This window comes from Neodiprion pinetum, chromosome 1 (assembly GCF_021155775.2).
Source record: "Neodiprion pinetum isolate iyNeoPine1 chromosome 1, iyNeoPine1.2, whole genome shotgun sequence".
Classification (NCBI taxonomy): Eukaryota; Metazoa; Arthropoda; class Insecta; order Hymenoptera; family Diprionidae; genus Neodiprion; species Neodiprion pinetum.
Genome location: NC_060232.1, coordinates 4,879,643 through 4,898,714, shown reverse-complemented (window position 1 = coordinate 4,898,714; position 19,072 = coordinate 4,879,643). Strand labels below are relative to the sequence as shown.

Here is a 19,072-nt window from a genome sequence, read left to right as displayed (position 1 = left end):
CTTTTGGGCGATGATTTATGATTGTACGAAGTTCCATTCGCATCTCTGATGGTATTTCCCGTATTCGATATCGCAGACAATATGCCGTCGCCTCCACCCTCGCCTAGCATACTTGGCGAACAGGAAGTTGGCGTTGAGACTCTGATGGAACGTATGAAACGTTTGTCGGAAAAATCCGAGTCCTATCAAATAACCCAGGAGGAACTGTCGAAACGTTTTGAAACCGTTGAGTCGCAGTCTGCGGAATTGACTGCCGCACCGCAACGAAGCTCCGTTCTCGACTCCGACATCGGCCTTTTCATAGACGATCCGACGTTCATCTATCAAGATTTTGCCAAGGTACAAAAATGACTCTTTTTTATTTCACTTACAATCGTAATAATTTTACTCTGCGATTCTGAATCCTTTTTCTTGATATTCTCTAATCTCGCGCTTATTTCTGATCCGACAGCGCGGACAGCTGAACGATATACCGACGTTTCGTGTCCAGGATTATTCCTGGGACGATCACGGTTATTCATTGGTGAACCGGTTGTACAACGACGTTGGGAATCTGTTGGACGACAAATTCAAAACTGCTTACAATTTAACCTACTACACAATGGGGACTCACAGCAAAGTCGACACGTCGCGTTTCAGACGCGCGATATGGAATTACATACAGTGCATGTTTGGGATAAGGCACGACGATTACGACTACAATGAGGTCAATCAGCTGCTCGAGAGGAGTCTGAAAACTTTTATCAAAAGCGCTGTATGCTATCCGGAACGGGTCACCAAGAGGGATTACGATCGCGTTATGAGGGAGTTCAAGCATAGTGAAAAGGTAAGAAACAACTTCGATCGGATAAAGTTTTTAGCTGCACTGGGATTCCAAATTGTCAATTTCTCAGCTAATTACTTACATCGAAGAGATTTTACGTAATTCGATTTAGTATCGGTTTACTTTCCGATTTCTGATTTGAATCGCATACGCCGGTTATCGCATTTTCATACTCATCTTTGATACGAGAAATATTTTTCTTTCAGATTCATGTGAATCTTATGATCCTGGAAGCTCGTATGCAAGCTGAACTGTTGTATGCACTTCGCGCCGTGATGCGTTACATGACCTAATACGGTTCTGGACATAGTCGACTCGGCCTACTCTAATAAATGCAAGGAAAACAACGAATTTTCACGTACCGTCGAGGACAAGATTTCGTTCCTGGGATCACAATCACACCTCTGTGCTGTGCCGTGTCGTTTCGTGATATGCTGTGCATCTATAAACACATGTTGATTACATACATATAGAAGGATAAATTGTTCGATCCTTAAATATTAACAAAAAGCTTCTACCGAAGATAGTGGGGTACGTCAAGCTATATAGGCTTTTGTTTAAAGAATAAGAATAAAGAGAAAATGAGGAAGCCGAAGGTGATGGACAAGGAAACCTGAGAAGACCATGAAATCATCGTCGTCGATTCTCGATAAGATTGTTGCATACGCGTGGGTACCGTTTTCAGTAAGGAAATAAAAGATATTTCATCTAGTATTTGGCGATTTATATTGCCGTCTTGAGCGTGAATATTTATCGCACCAACTTCTGCAGGGATCCTTTTTATTTCTAGCTGTGACTAAAGCGAGTCAAAGTTTGTTGTTTCAAATCTACCTTGTGAGCAGCTAATCTTGCATTATGATGTAGCTGCGTTGCTAATCACTCTTTTTAAACGTATTATTCTTTTGAAACTGTTCAACAGAATGAAATATATATCCTTCAGCGTGTGGGCATGTAATGAAAGTGAATTAAAATCAAATATTCAAATTTAAGAAAAACAAGGAGAAAATAAAAGAAGATCAGCTTCAGTGCTGTCACAATTAGTTTAAATATTTTAACGTATTTGATAATAACAATATTAATTTTAATGAAAATGATAAACTACGCCTCTATTATTTTTAAAACGAATTTGGCGTCGATCTAACGAACAAACATAGAGTTCCCACCCTGTTGTAAATTCTTTATTCACGACTTGACGACAGGTCACGAATGCAAATACTATCTTAGATTGATTTGAACTACACAAATCGGACCCAATCGTTCCAACATCTAATTTTGACTGATCCCGCAAAACCGCGCTTGGACTATAGAAGTCATCGTGAATTATTTTAATTTATGTACTTTTTTTTAATTTTTTTATTCTACAATTTTTTATCCTCTCTCATCGTCGTCGTCATCGTCATTGTCGCCATATTATACGAAGAAAACAAAACTTGACAACAATAAAATGCAATTAGAAATAATGAAAACAATGTATAAAAATTGTGGGTTAGAAGAGTTATTGTGAAGATATATTTTACTGGGTGAAATTAGAAGCAAGTGGAAAAACGAAGGACAGTCGTATTAAATCGTTAAAATTGTATCATGGGCCCGGAGGTGATAATAGAAAACATTCAATACAGTCGGGTACATCATATTATTTTGTTCTCCAGGCCGAAAAAATGCACTGTAAATATGAATGGATCCATTCATTTCTGACTAGAAATATAATAAATACAACCCTCAAATACAATACTGATATTATGTTATACTATGTGTGAATGTAAAAATTTGATGTGAAATATGTTCAGGAAAGAAAAGAGCTGGCCGTCGTCAACTGTAATTTAGTTGTTTAAACACTTAAAACTACAGGTCGAGTTGTTCAAATTGCATCGCCTTTTGCTACCAATAATAGAGTTTAAAATTGTAACATGACCTGTAATGGTCAGACCAATCAACGAATCTTATGCCTTTGGATAATACACTCTAAGACAACGTTCGATGAATGGAAATTGAAAACTACAACTGTAAACGCTATCCACGCGTGAATCATTTTAGGAACCTGCACACGCAAGTCTTACGAATAACAACGATACGACTAACAATAATAGTAATAATGATAAGGTGGTTGAGGACAGTCAGCTGCTGATCCATGTAAGGATATTATTAAAAAAAAAAAGCGAATCAAACATAGATTTCCTCAAGTGAAACGTGAAACATTTAACGTGGCGCAAAAATTTACGAATTATGCATCTTCATCAAAGCAGTATCCGTATACGCAATACACTGTATATTAGCGTATTCGATATTGAGAATTTGAACGTATATGTTAATCATTAATCGCACATAAATATATATCAATGAAACTCATGAAGGAACAAAACAAAAATCTAACGAATCAACTGATTAAGTATAATTACAAATCGAATAAGGTATATAGTATGTATAGGGTATTGTCTAAGTGAGCGTCTATGTTCTAAAGTCTAATCATAAATTACATTCGTGTGCTGCGTTAAAAAAAAATGGAAGAAAGAATGACAAACACAACTAGTAATCCATACATAGTAATAGTAATCCATTTGATTAACGAAACGTGACCATTGAGTAAATTAATAAAATTTGTTTGAAGCGGGTGCATCCGTAATGATTGGTTGACAATAAATATTCGATCCTGTTATAACGTTGTTGATGGAGGAATGCAAAATTTTGACCAAAATTGACCAAAAATCAATATTTTAAATGATATACAACCTGATCATTTTTTTAAAATAATGAAATAAAACAAAATATAATATATTCACATGAACTGATTGACTATATAAATAAATAGGGAAATTAACATATCAACCATTAACGCGAGAAAAAGATACATCAATATTCATTATACGGATTATAGACCAATGTTTTATTTCTTGAACGGTTTCCAGCATTTAACTAATGATTTCAAAAGAAAGATGTTCAACGGAGAGCAATGAATGATAAATAATGGCTTGAGTCTAATTATAACGTTCGGTGCTATCTTGACGAGGCAAAAGTAAATGTCTAATTTACCGAACAAGTATTATAACTTGGATAATTTTGATTGCATCAGTTCACTTTTATTCCTCGAAAAAATCTCTTTTTATTTATTTAGTAATTGGGCCGCGTTTTATGCATTTTTATCATTATATTGATGTATTGATTTTAATTATTCTCTGACTAGTGTTTCATCGCGTCAACTACCATGGATTCTCGTTTTCGATACTGTCTGAATAATGTCACAAGTTTTTTCATTTGATTTTCTCACTAGCATTACAATAAGTTTCTTAAATCGCGTATTACTGAAAATATACTGAAATTTTACTCCGATAGAAGTGTTTGTCTAAATTTGAAATACGAGTACTATTATTGATGGTTGACGTGCATCGTATTTTTAATATTTAGTTCCACGTAGGCAAATGAACGTGTTACCACCGAACCTCCTTCCATAAATATTACTATAAATCATTGGAGCTAGCTTGTACGGCCAGTTGGATGAATGTGAAGATATTGTAACCCAACACATGTGTAGCATTTTTCTGTCGAGACAAATGAGTCAAAATTTTGTACGTCTTCTATATTGAGCATGAGAATTTCTCCCTTCTGTTAATTTTCCAAGCATGCAACTGACTTGCCAGATATATTGTTTGGCGAGAGGTGTGAAAAAACCCGTATCTGTGGAAGAAAGACGAGCAAACAGTTTGGATGGATACGCAGATGAAGAAAATAATTAACTCGATTTTTGAATATGTATAACGTTCATAAGTTTTATCAATTGTAATTTATTGTAGGTCAAAAAAGTATCAATTTGTAATTTGTATAACCCACTGACTCACGATGTAGTCAGCATTTTAGCCTTCTATATTTTTTTATAACAATTGATTTGCGTGTGCTGGACTTTGAACTCTCGGGTCAAGCATACTCCTTCAACTATAGAAATATATAAAATTACAACATATAGTGATATGTATGTATATACGGTATGTGTACATACCACTATACAGAATATGTATATGTATAATATAAGTATGTTTCGTAACCTAGTGAGGTGTGGGTATATGTACGTTCATTTGTGATCAACAGCTATTACGCCACCCTCGAGCCTCTGCCTTCGCTCGATATTCGTTTTAAGTATACAAAAGAAATGTCGACCTCTGGCCAAGTTTTGCGCAAAATGGCAGAGCTTCAAACAAATAAGACAAAAGAGGACGCTTGTCGTCTTGGCGATACATCGCAAACATGGAGAGAAGACCCACCTTTTGAAGTCACAAAGCCTGTTTATTATACGTCTCACAGCAGTGGAGTGATTGTGTGATAACTGAAATGTAATTTGATGATCTAACCCTACCGATTACTGAACCGATTGCACTTTATTTCCCGAAACATGTTGAATCCTGTATGATATGCAATGCTGTAGTCACACAATTGCCGGTTGATACCATTTTTGTCCGATTGAATATGCATCCTCGTTAACTTTCAAATTACGGATTAATTAGTTACATCAGAATCAGTGGTCTTTTTGTACCGCGATTTCGCGTTTCATGGCTTGGTTAAACCTTGCGGTCATAGTCTAACCTTGCCTACGATTCGTTGGTGTCGCAGGGTAAATGAATAGATTTTGATTCTAGCTTTGTGTTTTAGTGGGAACGAGGAAGCAATCGGATCGGACAAGGGTCGTCATGTGATGTGATTTATTTTATATTGTATTGAGTAAAGAACTTTAAGAAATTTTATAATTTCGTATAAGTGATACGTTATTTATCATTTATTTTGCTCCCTGAATAAATGATGTTATGTAAAAGAGGAGAACAAGTCCTGGGTGTCATTTTCTTCCTGAATCACCCTTTCCTGACTTATTTTGATGTGACATGATGCTAACGATTCTTTTTCCAGTTAAACGCGTCGAGTTGTTTCGTATGACAAACTTATTCACATCTTTTTTATGCGAGAACTGATTGTCTCAGATTCGATTGGAATGACCCTTTCCCGACCAATTGGACCCCCAGGAACTCAGAAAACGCAGCGAAAAGAGCGTGGGATCAACGGGAGAGAAGATACGAGGAAAAAAGCACCTGCTGAAAAATGTCGAAAATTCAGGTTTTCGTTTTTTGGCTGTAACTTTCGATGCGTTGATCGCAGCGTATTGGGACTGCGCCCAATCGATTTCTCTCGCAAAATTACGTCGAAATAGTGCCACAATTAATTTATTCCAGCACTTTTGAAAATCGAGAAAATTTTCGCCAAAAATACAAAGGGGTTAACCTTCCTTTTTTTTTGACCAAAAAATTTTTCGTCTCAGAATTGATTCGTATGACTCTTTCCCGACCAATTGGACCCCAAGGAACTCAGAAAACGCAGCAAAAGGAGTGTGGGATCAACGGGAGAGAAGATACGAGGAAAATAGCACCTGCTGAAAAATGTCGAAAATTCAGGTTTTCGTTTTGTGGCTGTAACTTTCGATGCGTTGATCGCAGCGTATTAGGACTGCGCCCAATCGATTTCTCTCGCAAAATTACGTCGGAATAGTGCCACAATTAATTTATTCCAGCACTTTTGAAAATCGCGAAAATTTTCGCCAAAAATACAAAGGGGTTAACCTTCCTTTTTTTTTGACCAAAAAATTTTTCGTCTCAGAATTAATTCGTATGACTTTTTCCCGACCAATTGGACCCCAAGGAACTCAGAAAACGCAGCAAATGGAGCGTGGGATCAACGGGAGAGAAGATACGAGGAAAAAAGCACCTGCTGAAAAATGTCGAAAATTCAGGTTTTCGTTTTTTGGCTGTAACTTTCGATGCGTTGATCGCAGCGTATTGGGACTGCGCCCAATCGATTTCTCTCGCGAAATTACGTCGGAATAGTGCCACAATTAATTTATTCCAGCACTTTTGAAAATCGCGAAAATTTTCGCCAAAAATACAAAGGGGTTAACCTTCCTTTTTTTTTGACCAAAAAATTTTTCGTCTCAGAATTGATTCGTATGACTCTTTCCCGACCAATTGGACCCCAAAGAACTCAGAAAACGCAGCAAAAGGAGCGTGGGATCAACGGGAGAGAAGATACGAGGAAAAAAGCACCTGCTGAAAAATGTCGAAAATTCAGGTTTTCGTTTTTTGGCTGTAACTTTCGATGCGTTGATCGCAGCGTATTAGGACTGCGCCCAATCGATTTCTCTCGCAAAATTACGTCGGAATAGTGCCACAATCAATTTATTCCAGCACTTTTGAAAATCGCGAAAATTTTCGCCAAAAATACAAAGGGGTTAACCTTCCTTTTTTTTTGACCAAAAAATTTTTCGTCTCAGAATTGATTCGTATGACTCTTTCCCGACCAATTGGACCCCAAGGAACTCAGAAAACGCAGCAAATGGAGCGTGGGATCAACGGGAGAGAAGATACGAGGAAAAAAGCACCTGCTGAAAAATGTCGAAAATTCAGGTTTTCGTTTTTTGGCTGTAACTTTCGATGCGTTGATCGCAGCGTATTGGGACTGCGCCCAATCGATTTCTCTCGCGAAATTACGTCGGAATAGTGCCACAATTAATTTATTCCAGCACTTTTGAAAATCGCGAAAATTTTCGCCAAAAATACAAAGGGGTTAACCTTCCTTTTTTTTTGACCAAAAAATTTTTCGTCTCAGAATTGATTCGTATGACTCTTTCCCGACCAATTGGACCCCAAAGAACTCAGAAAACGCAGCAAAAGGAGCGTGGGATCAACGGGAGAGAAGATACGAGGAAAAAAGCACCTGCTGAAAAATGTCGAAAATTCAGGTTTTCGTTTTTTGGCTGTAACTTTCGATGCGTTGATCGCAGCGTATTGGGACTGCGCCCAATCGATTTCTCTCGCAAAATTACGTCGAAATAGTGCCACAATTAATTTATTCCAGCACTTTTGAAAATCGCGAAAATTTTCGCCAAAAATACAAAGGGGTTAACCTTCCTTTTTTTTTGACCAAAAAATTTTTCGTCTCAGAATTGATTCGTATGACTCTTTCCCGACCAATTGGACCCCAAGGAACTCAGAAAACGCAGCAAAAGGAGCGTGGGATCAACGGGAGAGAAGATACGAGGAAAAAAGCACCTGCTGAAAAATGTCGAAAATTCAGGTTTTCGTTTTTTGGCTGTAACTTTCGATGCGTTGATCGCAGCGTATTGGGACTGCGCCCAATCGATTTCTCTCGCAAAATTACGTCGAAATAGTGCCACAATTAATTTATTCCAGCACTTTTGAAAATCGCGAAAATTTTCGCCAAAAATACAAAGGGGTTAACCTTCCTTTTTTGTTGACCAAAAAATTTTTCGTCTCAGAATTGATTCGTATGACTCTTTCCCGACCAATTGGACCCCAAGGAACTCAGAAAACGCAGCAAAAGGAGCGTGGGATCAACGGGAGAGAAGATACGAGGAAAAAAGCACCTGCTGAAAAATGTCGAAAATTCAGGTTTTCGTTTTTTGGCTGTAACTTTCGATGCGTTGATCGCAGCGTATTGGGACTGCGCCCAATCGATTTCTCTCGCAAAATTACGTCGGACTAGTGCCACAATTAATTTATTCCAGCACTTTTGAAAATCGCGAAAATTTTCGCCAAAAATACAAAGGGGTTAACCTTCCTTTTTTTTTGACCAAAAAATTTTTCGTCTCAGAATTGATTCGTATGACTCTTTCCCGACCAATTGGACCCCAAGGAACTCAGAAAACGCAGCAAAAGGAGCGTGGGATCAACGGGAGAGAAGATACGAGGAAAAAAGCACCTGCTGAAAAATGTCGAAAATTCAGGTTTTCGTTTTTTGGCTGTAACTTTCGATGCGTTGATCGCAGCGTATTGGGACTGCGCCCAATCGATTTCTCTCGCAAAATTACGTCGAAATAGTGCCACAATTAATTTATTCCAGCACTTTTGAAAATCGCGAAAATTTTCGCCAAAAATACAAAGGGGTTAACCTTCCTTTTTTTTTGACCAAAAAATTTTTCGTCTCAGAATTGATTCGTATGACTCTTTCCCGACCAATTGGACCCCAAGGAACTCAGAAAACGCAGCAAAAGGAGCGTGGGATCAACGGGAGAGAAGATACGAGGAAAAAAGCACCTGCTGAAAAATGTCGAAAATTCAGGTTTTCGTTTTTTGGCTGTAACTTTCGATGCGTTGATCGCAGCGTATTGGGACTGCGCCCAATCGATTTCTCTCGCAAAATTACGTCGAAATAGTGCCACAATTAATTTATTCCAGCACTTTTGAAAATCGCGAAAATTTTCGCCAAAAATACAAAGGGGTTAACCTTCCTTTTTTTTTGACCAAAAAATTTTTCGTCTCAGAATTGATTCGTATGACTCTTTCCCGACCAATTGGACCCCAAGGAACTCAGAAAACGCAGCAAAAGGAGCGTGGGATCAACGGGAGAGAAGATACGAGGAAAAAAGCACCTGCTGAAAAATGTCGAAAATTCAGGTTTTCGTTTTTTGGCTGTAACTTTCGATGCGTTGATCGCAGCGTATTGGGACTGCGCCCAATCGATTTCTCTCGCAAAATTACGTCGAAATAGTGCCACAATTAATTTATTCCAGCACTTTTGAAAATCGCGAAAATTTTCGCCAAAAATACAAAGGGGTTAACCTTCCTTTTTTTTTGACCAAAAAATTTTTCGTCTCAGAATTGGTTCGTATGACTCTTTCCCGACCAATTGGACCCCAAGGAACTCAGAAAACGCAGCAAAAGGAGCGTGGGATCAACGGGAGAGAAGATACGAGGAAAAAAGCACCTGCTGAAAAATGTCGAAAATTCAGGTTTTCGTTTTTTGGCTGTAACTTTCGATGCGTTGATCGCAGCGTATTGGGACTGCGCCCAATCGATTTCTCTCGCAAAATTACGTCGGACTAGTGCCACAATTAATTTATTCCAGCACTTTTGAAAATCGCGAAAATTTTCGCCAAAAATACAAAGGGGTTAACCTTCCTTTTTTTTTGACCAAAAAATTTTTCGTCTCAGAATTGATTCGTATGACTCTTTCCCGACCAATTGGACCCCAAGGAACTCAGAAAACGCAGCAAAAGGAGCGTGGGATCAACGGGAGAGAAGATACGAGGAAAAAAGCAGCTGCTGAAAAATGTCGAAAATTCAGGTTTTCGTTTTTTGGCTGTAACTTTTGATGCGTTGATCGCAGCGTATTGGGACTGCGCCCAATCGATTTCTCTCGCAAAATTACGTCGAAATAGTGCCACAATTAATTTATTCCAGCACTTTTGAAAATCGCGAAAATTTTCGCCAAAAATACAAAGGGGTTAACCTTCCTTTTTTTTTGACCAAAAAATTTTTCGTCTCAGAATTGATTCGTATGACTCTTTCCCGACCAATTGGACCCCAAGGAACTCAGGAAACGCAGCAAAAGGAGCGTGGGATCAACGGGAGAGAAGATACGAGGAAAAAAGCACCTGCTGAAAAATGTCGAAAATTCAGGTTTTCGTTTTTTGGCTGTAACTTTCGATGCGTTGATCGCAGCGTATTGGGACTGCGCCCAATCGATTTCTCTCGCAAAATTACGTCGGACTAGTGCCACAATTAATTTATTCCAGCACTTTTGAAAATCGCGAAAATTTTCGCCAAAAATACAAAGGGGTCAACCTTCCTTTTTTTTTGACCAAAAAATTTTTCGTCTCAGAATTGATTCGTATGACTCTTTCCCGACCAATTGGACCCCAAGGAACTCAGGAAACGCAGCAAAAGGAGCGTGGGATCAACGGGAGAGAAGATACGAGGAAAAAAGCACCTGCTGAAAAATGTCGAAAATTCAGGTTTTCGTTTTTTGGCTGTAACTTTCGATGCGTTGATCGCAGCGTATTAGGACTGCGCCCAATCGATTTCTCTCGCAAAATTACGTCGGAATAGTGCCACAATTAATTTATTCCAGCACTTTTGAAAATCGCGAAAATTTTCGCCAAAAATACAAAGGGGTTAACCTTCCTTTTTTTTTGACCAAAAAATTTTTCGTCTCAGAATTGATTCGTATGACTCTTTCCCGACCAATTGGACCCCAAAGAACTCAGAAAACGCAGCAAATGGAGCGTGGGATCAACGGGAGAGAAGATACGAGGAAAAAAGCACCTGCTGAAAAATGTCGAAAATTCAGGTTTTCGTTTTTTGGCTGTAACTTTCGATGCGTTGATCGCAGCGTATTGGGACTGCGCCCAATCGATTTCTCTCGCGAAATTACGTCGGAATAGTGCCACAATTAATTTATTCCAGCACTTTTGAAAATCGCGAAAATTTTCGCCAAAAATACAAAGGGGTTAACCTTCCTTTTTTTTTGACCAAAAAATTTTTCGTCTCAGAATTGATTCGTATGACTCTTTCCCGACCAATTGGACCCCAAAGAACTCAGAAAACGCAGCAAAAGGAGCGTGGGATCAACGGGAGAGAAGATACGAGGAAAAAAGCACCTGCTGAAAAATGTCGAAAATTCAGGTTTTCGTTTTTTGGCTGTAACTTTCGATGCGTTGATCGCAGCGTATTGGGACTGCGCCCAATCGATTTCTCTCGCAAAATTACGTCGGACTAGTGCCACAATTAATTTATTCCAGCACTTTTGAAAATCGCGAAAATTTTCGCCAAAAATACAAAGGGGTTAACCTTCCTTTTTTTTTGACCAAAAAATTTTTCGTCTCAGAATTGATTCGTATGACTCTTTCCCGACCAATTGGACCCCAAGGAACTCAGAAAACGCAGCAAAAGGAGCGTGGGATCAACGGGAGAGAAGATACGAGGAAAAAAGCACCTGCTGAAAAATGTCGAAAATTCAGGTTTTCGTTTTTTGGCTGTAACTTTCGATGCGTTGATCGCAGCGTATTGGGACTGCGCCCAATCGATTTCTCTCGCAAAATTACGTCGAAATAGTGCCACAATTAATTTATTCCAGCACTTTTGAAAATCGCGAAAATTTTCGCCAAAAATACAAAGGGGTTAACCTTCCTTTTTTTTTGACCAAAAAATTTTTCGTCTCAGAATTGATTCGTATGACTCTTTCCCGACCAATTGGACCCCAAGGAACTCAGAAAACGCAGCAAAAGGAGCGTGGGATCAACGGGAGAGAAGATACGAGGAAAAAAGCACCTGCTGAAAAATGTCGAAAATTCAGGTTTTCGTTTTTTGGCTGTAACTTTCGATGCGTTGATCGCAGCGTATTGGGACTGCGCCCAATCGATTTCTCTCGCAAAATTACGTCGAAATAGTGCCACAATTAATTTATTCCAGCACTTTTGAAAATCGCGAAAATTTTCGCCAAAAATACAAAGGGGTTAACCTTCCTTTTTTTTTGACCAAAAAATTTTTCGTCTCAGAATTGATTCGTATGACTCTTTCCCGACCAATTGGACCCCAAGGAACTCAGAAAACGCAGCAAAAGGAGCGTGGGATCAACGGGAGAGAAGATACGAGGAAAAAAGCACCTGCTGAAAAATGTCGAAAATTCAGGTTTTCGTTTTTTGGCTGTAACTTTCGATGCGTTGATCGCAGCGTATTGGGACTGCGCCCAATCGATTTCTCTCGCAAAATTACGTCGAAATAGTGCCACAATTAATTTATTCCAGCACTTTTGAAAATCGCGAAAATTTTCGCCAAAAATACAAAGGGGTTAACCTTCCTTTTTTTTTGACCAAAAAATTTTTCGTCTCAGAATTGGTTCGTATGACTCTTTCCCGACCAATTGGACCCCAAGGAACTCAGAAAACGCAGCAAAAGGAGCGTGGGATCAACGGGAGAGAAGATACGAGGAAAAAAGCACCTGCTGAAAAATGTCGAAAATTCAGGTTTTCGTTTTTTGGCTGTAACTTTCGATGCGTTGATCGCAGCGTATTGGGACTGCGCCCAATCGATTTCTCTCGCAAAATTACGTCGGACTAGTGCCACAATTAATTTATTCCAGCACTTTTGAAAATCGCGAAAATTTTCGCCAAAAATACAAAGGGGTTAACCTTCCTTTTTTTTTGACCAAAAAATTTTTCGTCTCAGAATTGATTCGTATGACTCTTTCCCGACCAATTGGACCCCAAGGAACTCAGAAAACGCAGCAAAAGGAGCGTGGGATCAACGGGAGAGAAGATACGAGGAAAAAAGCAGCTGCTGAAAAATGTCGAAAATTCAGGTTTTCGTTTTTTGGCTGTAACTTTTGATGCGTTGATCGCAGCGTATTGGGACTGCGCCCAATCGATTTCTCTCGCAAAATTACGTCGAAATAGTGCCACAATTAATTTATTCCAGCACTTTTGAAAATCGCGAAAATTTTCGCCAAAAATACAAAGGGGTTAACCTTCCTTTTTTTTTGACCAAAAAATTTTTCGTCTCAGAATTGATTCGTATGACTCTTTCCCGACCAATTGGACCCCAAGGAACTCAGGAAACGCAGCAAAAGGAGCGTGGGATCAACGGGAGAGAAGATACGAGGAAAAAAGCACCTGCTGAAAAATGTCGAAAATTCAGGTTTTCGTTTTTTGGCTGTAACTTTCGATGCGTTGATCGCAGCGTATTGGGACTGCGCCCAATCGATTTCTCTCGCAAAATTACGTCGGACTAGTGCCACAATTAATTTATTCCAGCACTTTTGAAAATCGCGAAAATTTTCGCCAAAAATACAAAGGGGTCAACCTTCCTTTTTTTTTGACCAAAAAATTTTTCGTCTCAGAATTGATTCGTATGACTCTTTCCCGACCAATTGGACCCCAAGGAACTCAGGAAACGCAGCAAAAGGAGCGTGGGATCAACGGGAGAGAAGATACGAGGAAAAAAGCACCTGCTGAAAAATGTCGAAAATTCAGGTTTTCGTTTTTTGGCTGTAACTTTCGATGCGTTGATCGCAGCGTATTAGGACTGCGCCCAATCGATTTCTCTCGCAAAATTACGTCGGAATAGTGCCACAATTAATTTATTCCAGCACTTTTGAAAATCGCGAAAATTTTCGCCAAAAATACAAAGGGGTTAACCTTCCTTTTTTTTTGACCAAAAAATTTTTCGTCTCAGAATTGATTCGTATGACTCTTTCCCGACCAATTGGACCCCAAAGAACTCAGAAAACGCAGCAAATGGAGCGTGGGATCAACGGGAGAGAAGATACGAGGAAAAAAGCACCTGCTGAAAAATGTCGAAAATTCAGGTTTTCGTTTTTTGGCTGTAACTTTCGATGCGTTGATCGCAGCGTATTGGGACTGCGCCCAATCGATTTCTCTCGCGAAATTACGTCGGAATAGTGCCACAATTAATTTATTCCAGCACTTTTGAAAATCGCGAAAATTTTCGCCAAAAATACAAAGGGGTTAACCTTCCTTTTTTTTTGACCAAAAAATTTTTCGTCTCAGAATTGATTCGTATGACTCTTTCCCGACCAATTGGACCCCAAAGAACTCAGAAAACGCAGCAAAAGGAGCGTGGGATCAACGGGAGAGAAGATACGAGGAAAAAAGCACCTGCTGAAAAATGTCGAAAATTCAGGTTTTCGTTTTTTGGCTGTAACTTTCGATGCGTTGATCGCAGCGTATTGGGACTGCGCCCAATCGATTTCTCTCGCAAAATTACGTCGAAATAGTGCCACAATTAATTTATTCCAGCACTTTTGAAAATCGCGAAAATTTTCGCCAAAAATACAAAGGGGTTAACCTTCCTTTTTTTTTGACCAAAAAATTTTTCGTCTCAGAATTGATTCGTATGACTCTTTCCCGACCAATTGGACCCCAAGGAACTCAGAAAACGCAGCAAAAGGAGCGTGGGATCAACGGGAGAGAAGATACGAGGAAAAAAGCACCTGCTGAAAAATGTCGAAAATTCAGGTTTTCGTTTTTTGGCTGTAACTTTCGATGCGTTGATCGCAGCGTATTGGGACTGCGCCCAATCGATTTCTCTCGCAAAATTACGTCGAAATAGTGCCACAATTAATTTATTCCAGCACTTTTGAAAATCGCGAAAATTTTCGCCAAAAATACAAAGGGGTTAACCTTCCTTTTTTGTTGACCAAAAAATTTTTCGTCTCAGAATTGATTCGTATGACTCTTTCCCGACCAATTGGACCCCAAGGAACTCAGAAAACGCAGCAAAAGGAGCGTGGGATCAACGGGAGAGAAGATACGAGGAAAAAAGCACCTGCTGAAAAATGTCGAAAATTCAGGTTTTCGTTTTTTGGCTGTAACTTTCGATGCGTTGATCGCAGCGTATTGGGACTGCGCCCAATCGATTTCTCTCGCAAAATTACGTCGGACTAGTGCCACAATTAATTTATTCCAGCACTTTTGAAAATCGCGAAAATTTTCGCCAAAAATACAAAGGGGTTAACCTTCCTTTTTTTTTGACCAAAAAATTTTTCGTCTCAGAATTGATTCGTATGACTCTTTCCCGACCAATTGGACCCCAAGGAACTCAGAAAACGCAGCAAAAGGAGCGTGGGATCAACGGGAGAGAAGATACGAGGAAAAAAGCACCTGCTGAAAAATGTCGAAAATTCAGGTTTTCGTTTTTTGGCTGTAACTTTCGATGCGTTGATCGCAGCGTATTGGGACTGCGCCCAATCGATTTCTCTCGCAAAATTACGTCGAAATAGTGCCACAATTAATTTATTCCAGCACTTTTGAAAATCGCGAAAATTTTCGCCAAAAATACAAAGGGGTTAACCTTCCTTTTTTTTTGACCAAAAAATTTTTCGTCTCAGAATTGATTCGTATGACTCTTTCCCGACCAATTGGACCCCAAGGAACTCAGAAAACGCAGCAAAAGGAGCGTGGGATCAACGGGAGAGAAGATACGAGGAAAAAAGCACCTGCTGAAAAATGTCGAAAATTCAGGTTTTCGTTTTTTGGCTGTAACTTTCGATGCGTTGATCGCAGCGTATTGGGACTGCGCCCAATCGATTTCTCTCGCAAAATTACGTCGAAATAGTGCCACAATTAATTTATTCCAGCACTTTTGAAAATCGCGAAAATTTTCGCCAAAAATACAAAGGGGTTAACCTTCCTTTTTTTTTGACCAAAAAATTTTTCGTCTCAGAATTGATTCGTATGACTCTTTCCCGACCAATTGGACCCCAAGGAACTCAGAAAACGCAGCAAAAGGAGCGTGGGATCAACGGGAGAGAAGATACGAGGAAAAAAGCACCTGCTGAAAAATGTCGAAAATTCAGGTTTTCGTTTTTTGGCTGTAACTTTCGATGCGTTGATCGCAGCGTATTGGGACTGCGCCCAATCGATTTCTCTCGCAAAATTACGTCGAAATAGTGCCACAATTAATTTATTCCAGCACTTTTGAAAATCGCGAAAATTTTCGCCAAAAATACAAAGGGGTTAACCTTCCTTTTTTTTTGACCAAAAAATTTTTCGTCTCAGAATTGGTTCGTATGACTCTTTCCCGACCAATTGGACCCCAAGGAACTCAGAAAACGCAGCAAAAGGAGCGTGGGATCAACGGGAGAGAAGATACGAGGAAAAAAGCACCTGCTGAAAAATGTCGAAAATTCAGGTTTTCGTTTTTTGGCTGTAACTTTCGATGCGTTGATCGCAGCGTATTGGGACTGCGCCCAATCGATTTCTCTCGCAAAATTACGTCGGACTAGTGCCACAATTAATTTATTCCAGCACTTTTGAAAATCGCGAAAATTTTCGCCAAAAATACAAAGGGGTTAACCTTCCTTTTTTTTTGACCAAAAAATTTTTCGTCTCAGAATTGATTCGTATGACTCTTTCCCGACCAATTGGACCCCAAGGAACTCAGAAAACGCAGCAAAAGGAGCGTGGGATCAACGGGAGAGAAGATACGAGGAAAAAAGCAGCTGCTGAAAAATGTCGAAAATTCAGGTTTTCGTTTTTTGGCTGTAACTTTTGATGCGTTGATCGCAGCGTATTGGGACTGCGCCCAATCGATTTCTCTCGCAAAATTACGTCGAAATAGTGCCACAATTAATTTATTCCAGCACTTTTGAAAATCGCGAAAATTTTCGCCAAAAATACAAAGGGGTTAACCTTCCTTTTTTTTTGACCAAAAAATTTTTCGTCTCAGAATTGATTCGTATGACTCTTTCCCGACCAATTGGACCCCAAGGAACTCAGGAAACGCAGCAAAAGGAGCGTGGGATCAACGGGAGAGAAGATACGAGGAAAAAAGCACCTGCTGAAAAATGTCGAAAATTCAGGTTTTCGTTTTTTGGCTGTAACTTTCGATGCGTTGATCGCAGCGTATTGGGACTGCGCCCAATCGATTTCTCTCGCAAAATTACGTCGGACTAGTGCCACAATTAATTTATTCCAGCACTTTTGAAAATCGCGAAAATTTTCGCCAAAAATACAAAGGGGTCAACCTTCCTTTTTTTTTGACCAAAAAATTTTTCGTCTCAGAATTGATTCGTATGACTCTTTCCCGACCAATTGGACCCCAAGGAACTCAGGAAACGCAGCAAAAGGAGCGTGGGATCAACGGGAGAGAAGATACGAGGAAAAAAGCACCTGCTGAAAAATGTCGAAAATTCAGGTTTTCGTTTTTTGGCTGTAACTTTCGATGCGTTGATCGCAGCGTATTAGGACTGCGCCCAATCGATTTCTCTCGCAAAATTACGTCGGAATAGTGCCACAATTAATTTATTCCAGCACTTTTGAAAATCGCGAAAATTTTCGCCAAAAATACAAAGGGGTTAACCTTCCTTTTTTTTTGACCAAAAAATTTTTCGTCTCAGAATTGATTCGTATGACTCTTTCCCGACCAATTGGACCCCAAAGAACTCAGAAAACGCAGCAAATGGAGCGTGGGATCAACGGGAGAGAAGATACGAGGAAAAAAGCACCTGCTGAAAAATGTCGAAAATTCAGGTTTTCGTTTTTTGGCTGTAACTTTCGATGCGTTGATCGCAGCGTATTAGGACTGCGCCCAATCGATTTCTCTCGCAAAATTACGTCGGAATAGTGCCACAATTAATTTATTCCAGCACTTTTGAAAATCGCGAAAATTTTCGCCAAAAATACAAAGGGGTTAACCTTCCTTTTTTTTTGACCAAAAAATTTTTCGTCTCAGAATTGATTCGTATGACTCTTTCCCGACCAATTGGACCCCAAAGAACTCAGAAAACGCAGCAAATGGAGCGTGGGATCAACGGGAGAGAAGATACGAGGAAAAAAGCACCTGCTGAAAAATGTCGAAAATTCAGGTTTTCGTTTTTTGGCTGTAACTTTCGATGCGTTGATCGCAGCGTATTAGGACTGCGCCCAATCGATTTCTCTCGCAAAATTACGTCGGAATAGTGCCACAATTAATTTATTCCAGCACTTTTGAAAATCGCGAAAATTTTCGCCAAAAATACAAAGGGGTTAACCTTCCTTTTTTTTTGACCAAAAAATTTTTCGTCTCAGAATTGATTCGTATGACTCTTTCCCGACCAATTGGACCCCAAGGAACTCAGAAAACGCAGCAAAAGGAGCGTGGGATCAACGGGAGAGAAGATACGAGGAAAAAAGCACCTGCTGAAAAATGTCGAAAATTCGGGTTTTCGTTTTTTGGCTGTAACTTTCGATGCGTTGATCGCAGCGTATTGGGACTGCGCCCAATCGATTTCTCTCGCAAAATTACGTCGAAATAGTGCCACAATTAATTTATTCCAGCACTTTTGAAAATCGCGAAAATTTTCGCCAAAAATACAAAGGGGTTAACCTTCCTTTTTCTTTGACCAAAAAATTTTTCGTCTCAGAATTGATTCGTATGACTCTTTCCCGACCAATCGGACCCCAAGGAACTCAGAAAACGCAGCAAAAGGAGCGTGGGATCAACGGGAGAGAAGATACGAGGAAAATAGCACCTGCTGAAAAATGTCGAAAATTCAGGTTTTCGTTTTTTGGCTGTAACTTTCGATGCGTTGATCGCAGCGTATTGGGACTGCGCCCAATCGATTTCTCTCGCAAAATTACGTCGGAATAGTGCCACAATTAATTTATTCCAGCACTTTTGAAAATCGCGAAAATTTTCGCCAAAAATACAAAGGGGTTAACCTTCCTTTTTTTTTGACCAAAAAATTTTTCGTCTCAGAATTGATTCGTATGACTTTTTCCCGACCAATTGGACCCCAAGGAACTCAGAAAACGCAGCAAAAGGAGCGTGGGACCAACGGGAGAGAAGATACGAGGAAAAAAGCACCTGCTGAAAAATGTCGAAAATTCAGGTTTTCGTTTTTTGGCTGTAACTTTCGATGCGTTGATCGCAGCGTATTGGGACTGCGCCCAATCGATTTCTCTCGCAAAATTACGTCGGAATA

The 19,072-nt window shown here is 39.5% G+C and overlaps 1 protein-coding gene across 1 annotated transcript in view; it reads left to right on the top strand.

Annotated features, from left to right (window-relative positions):
- Sesn (Sestrin) overlaps positions 1–3,396 on the top strand; it is a 126,459-nt gene extending 123,063 nt beyond the window's left edge. Inside the window, exons 9-11 of the mRNA XM_046622978.2 lie at positions 77–339; positions 452–826; positions 1,030–3,396. Coding sequence (XP_046478934.1) covers positions 77–339; positions 452–826; positions 1,030–1,116 — 725 coding nt within the window. The 3' untranslated portion in view covers positions 1,117–3,396. The remainder of the gene's footprint in view (positions 1–76; positions 340–451; positions 827–1,029) is intronic.
- The last annotated feature ends 15,676 nt before the right edge of the window (positions 3,397–19,072 follow it).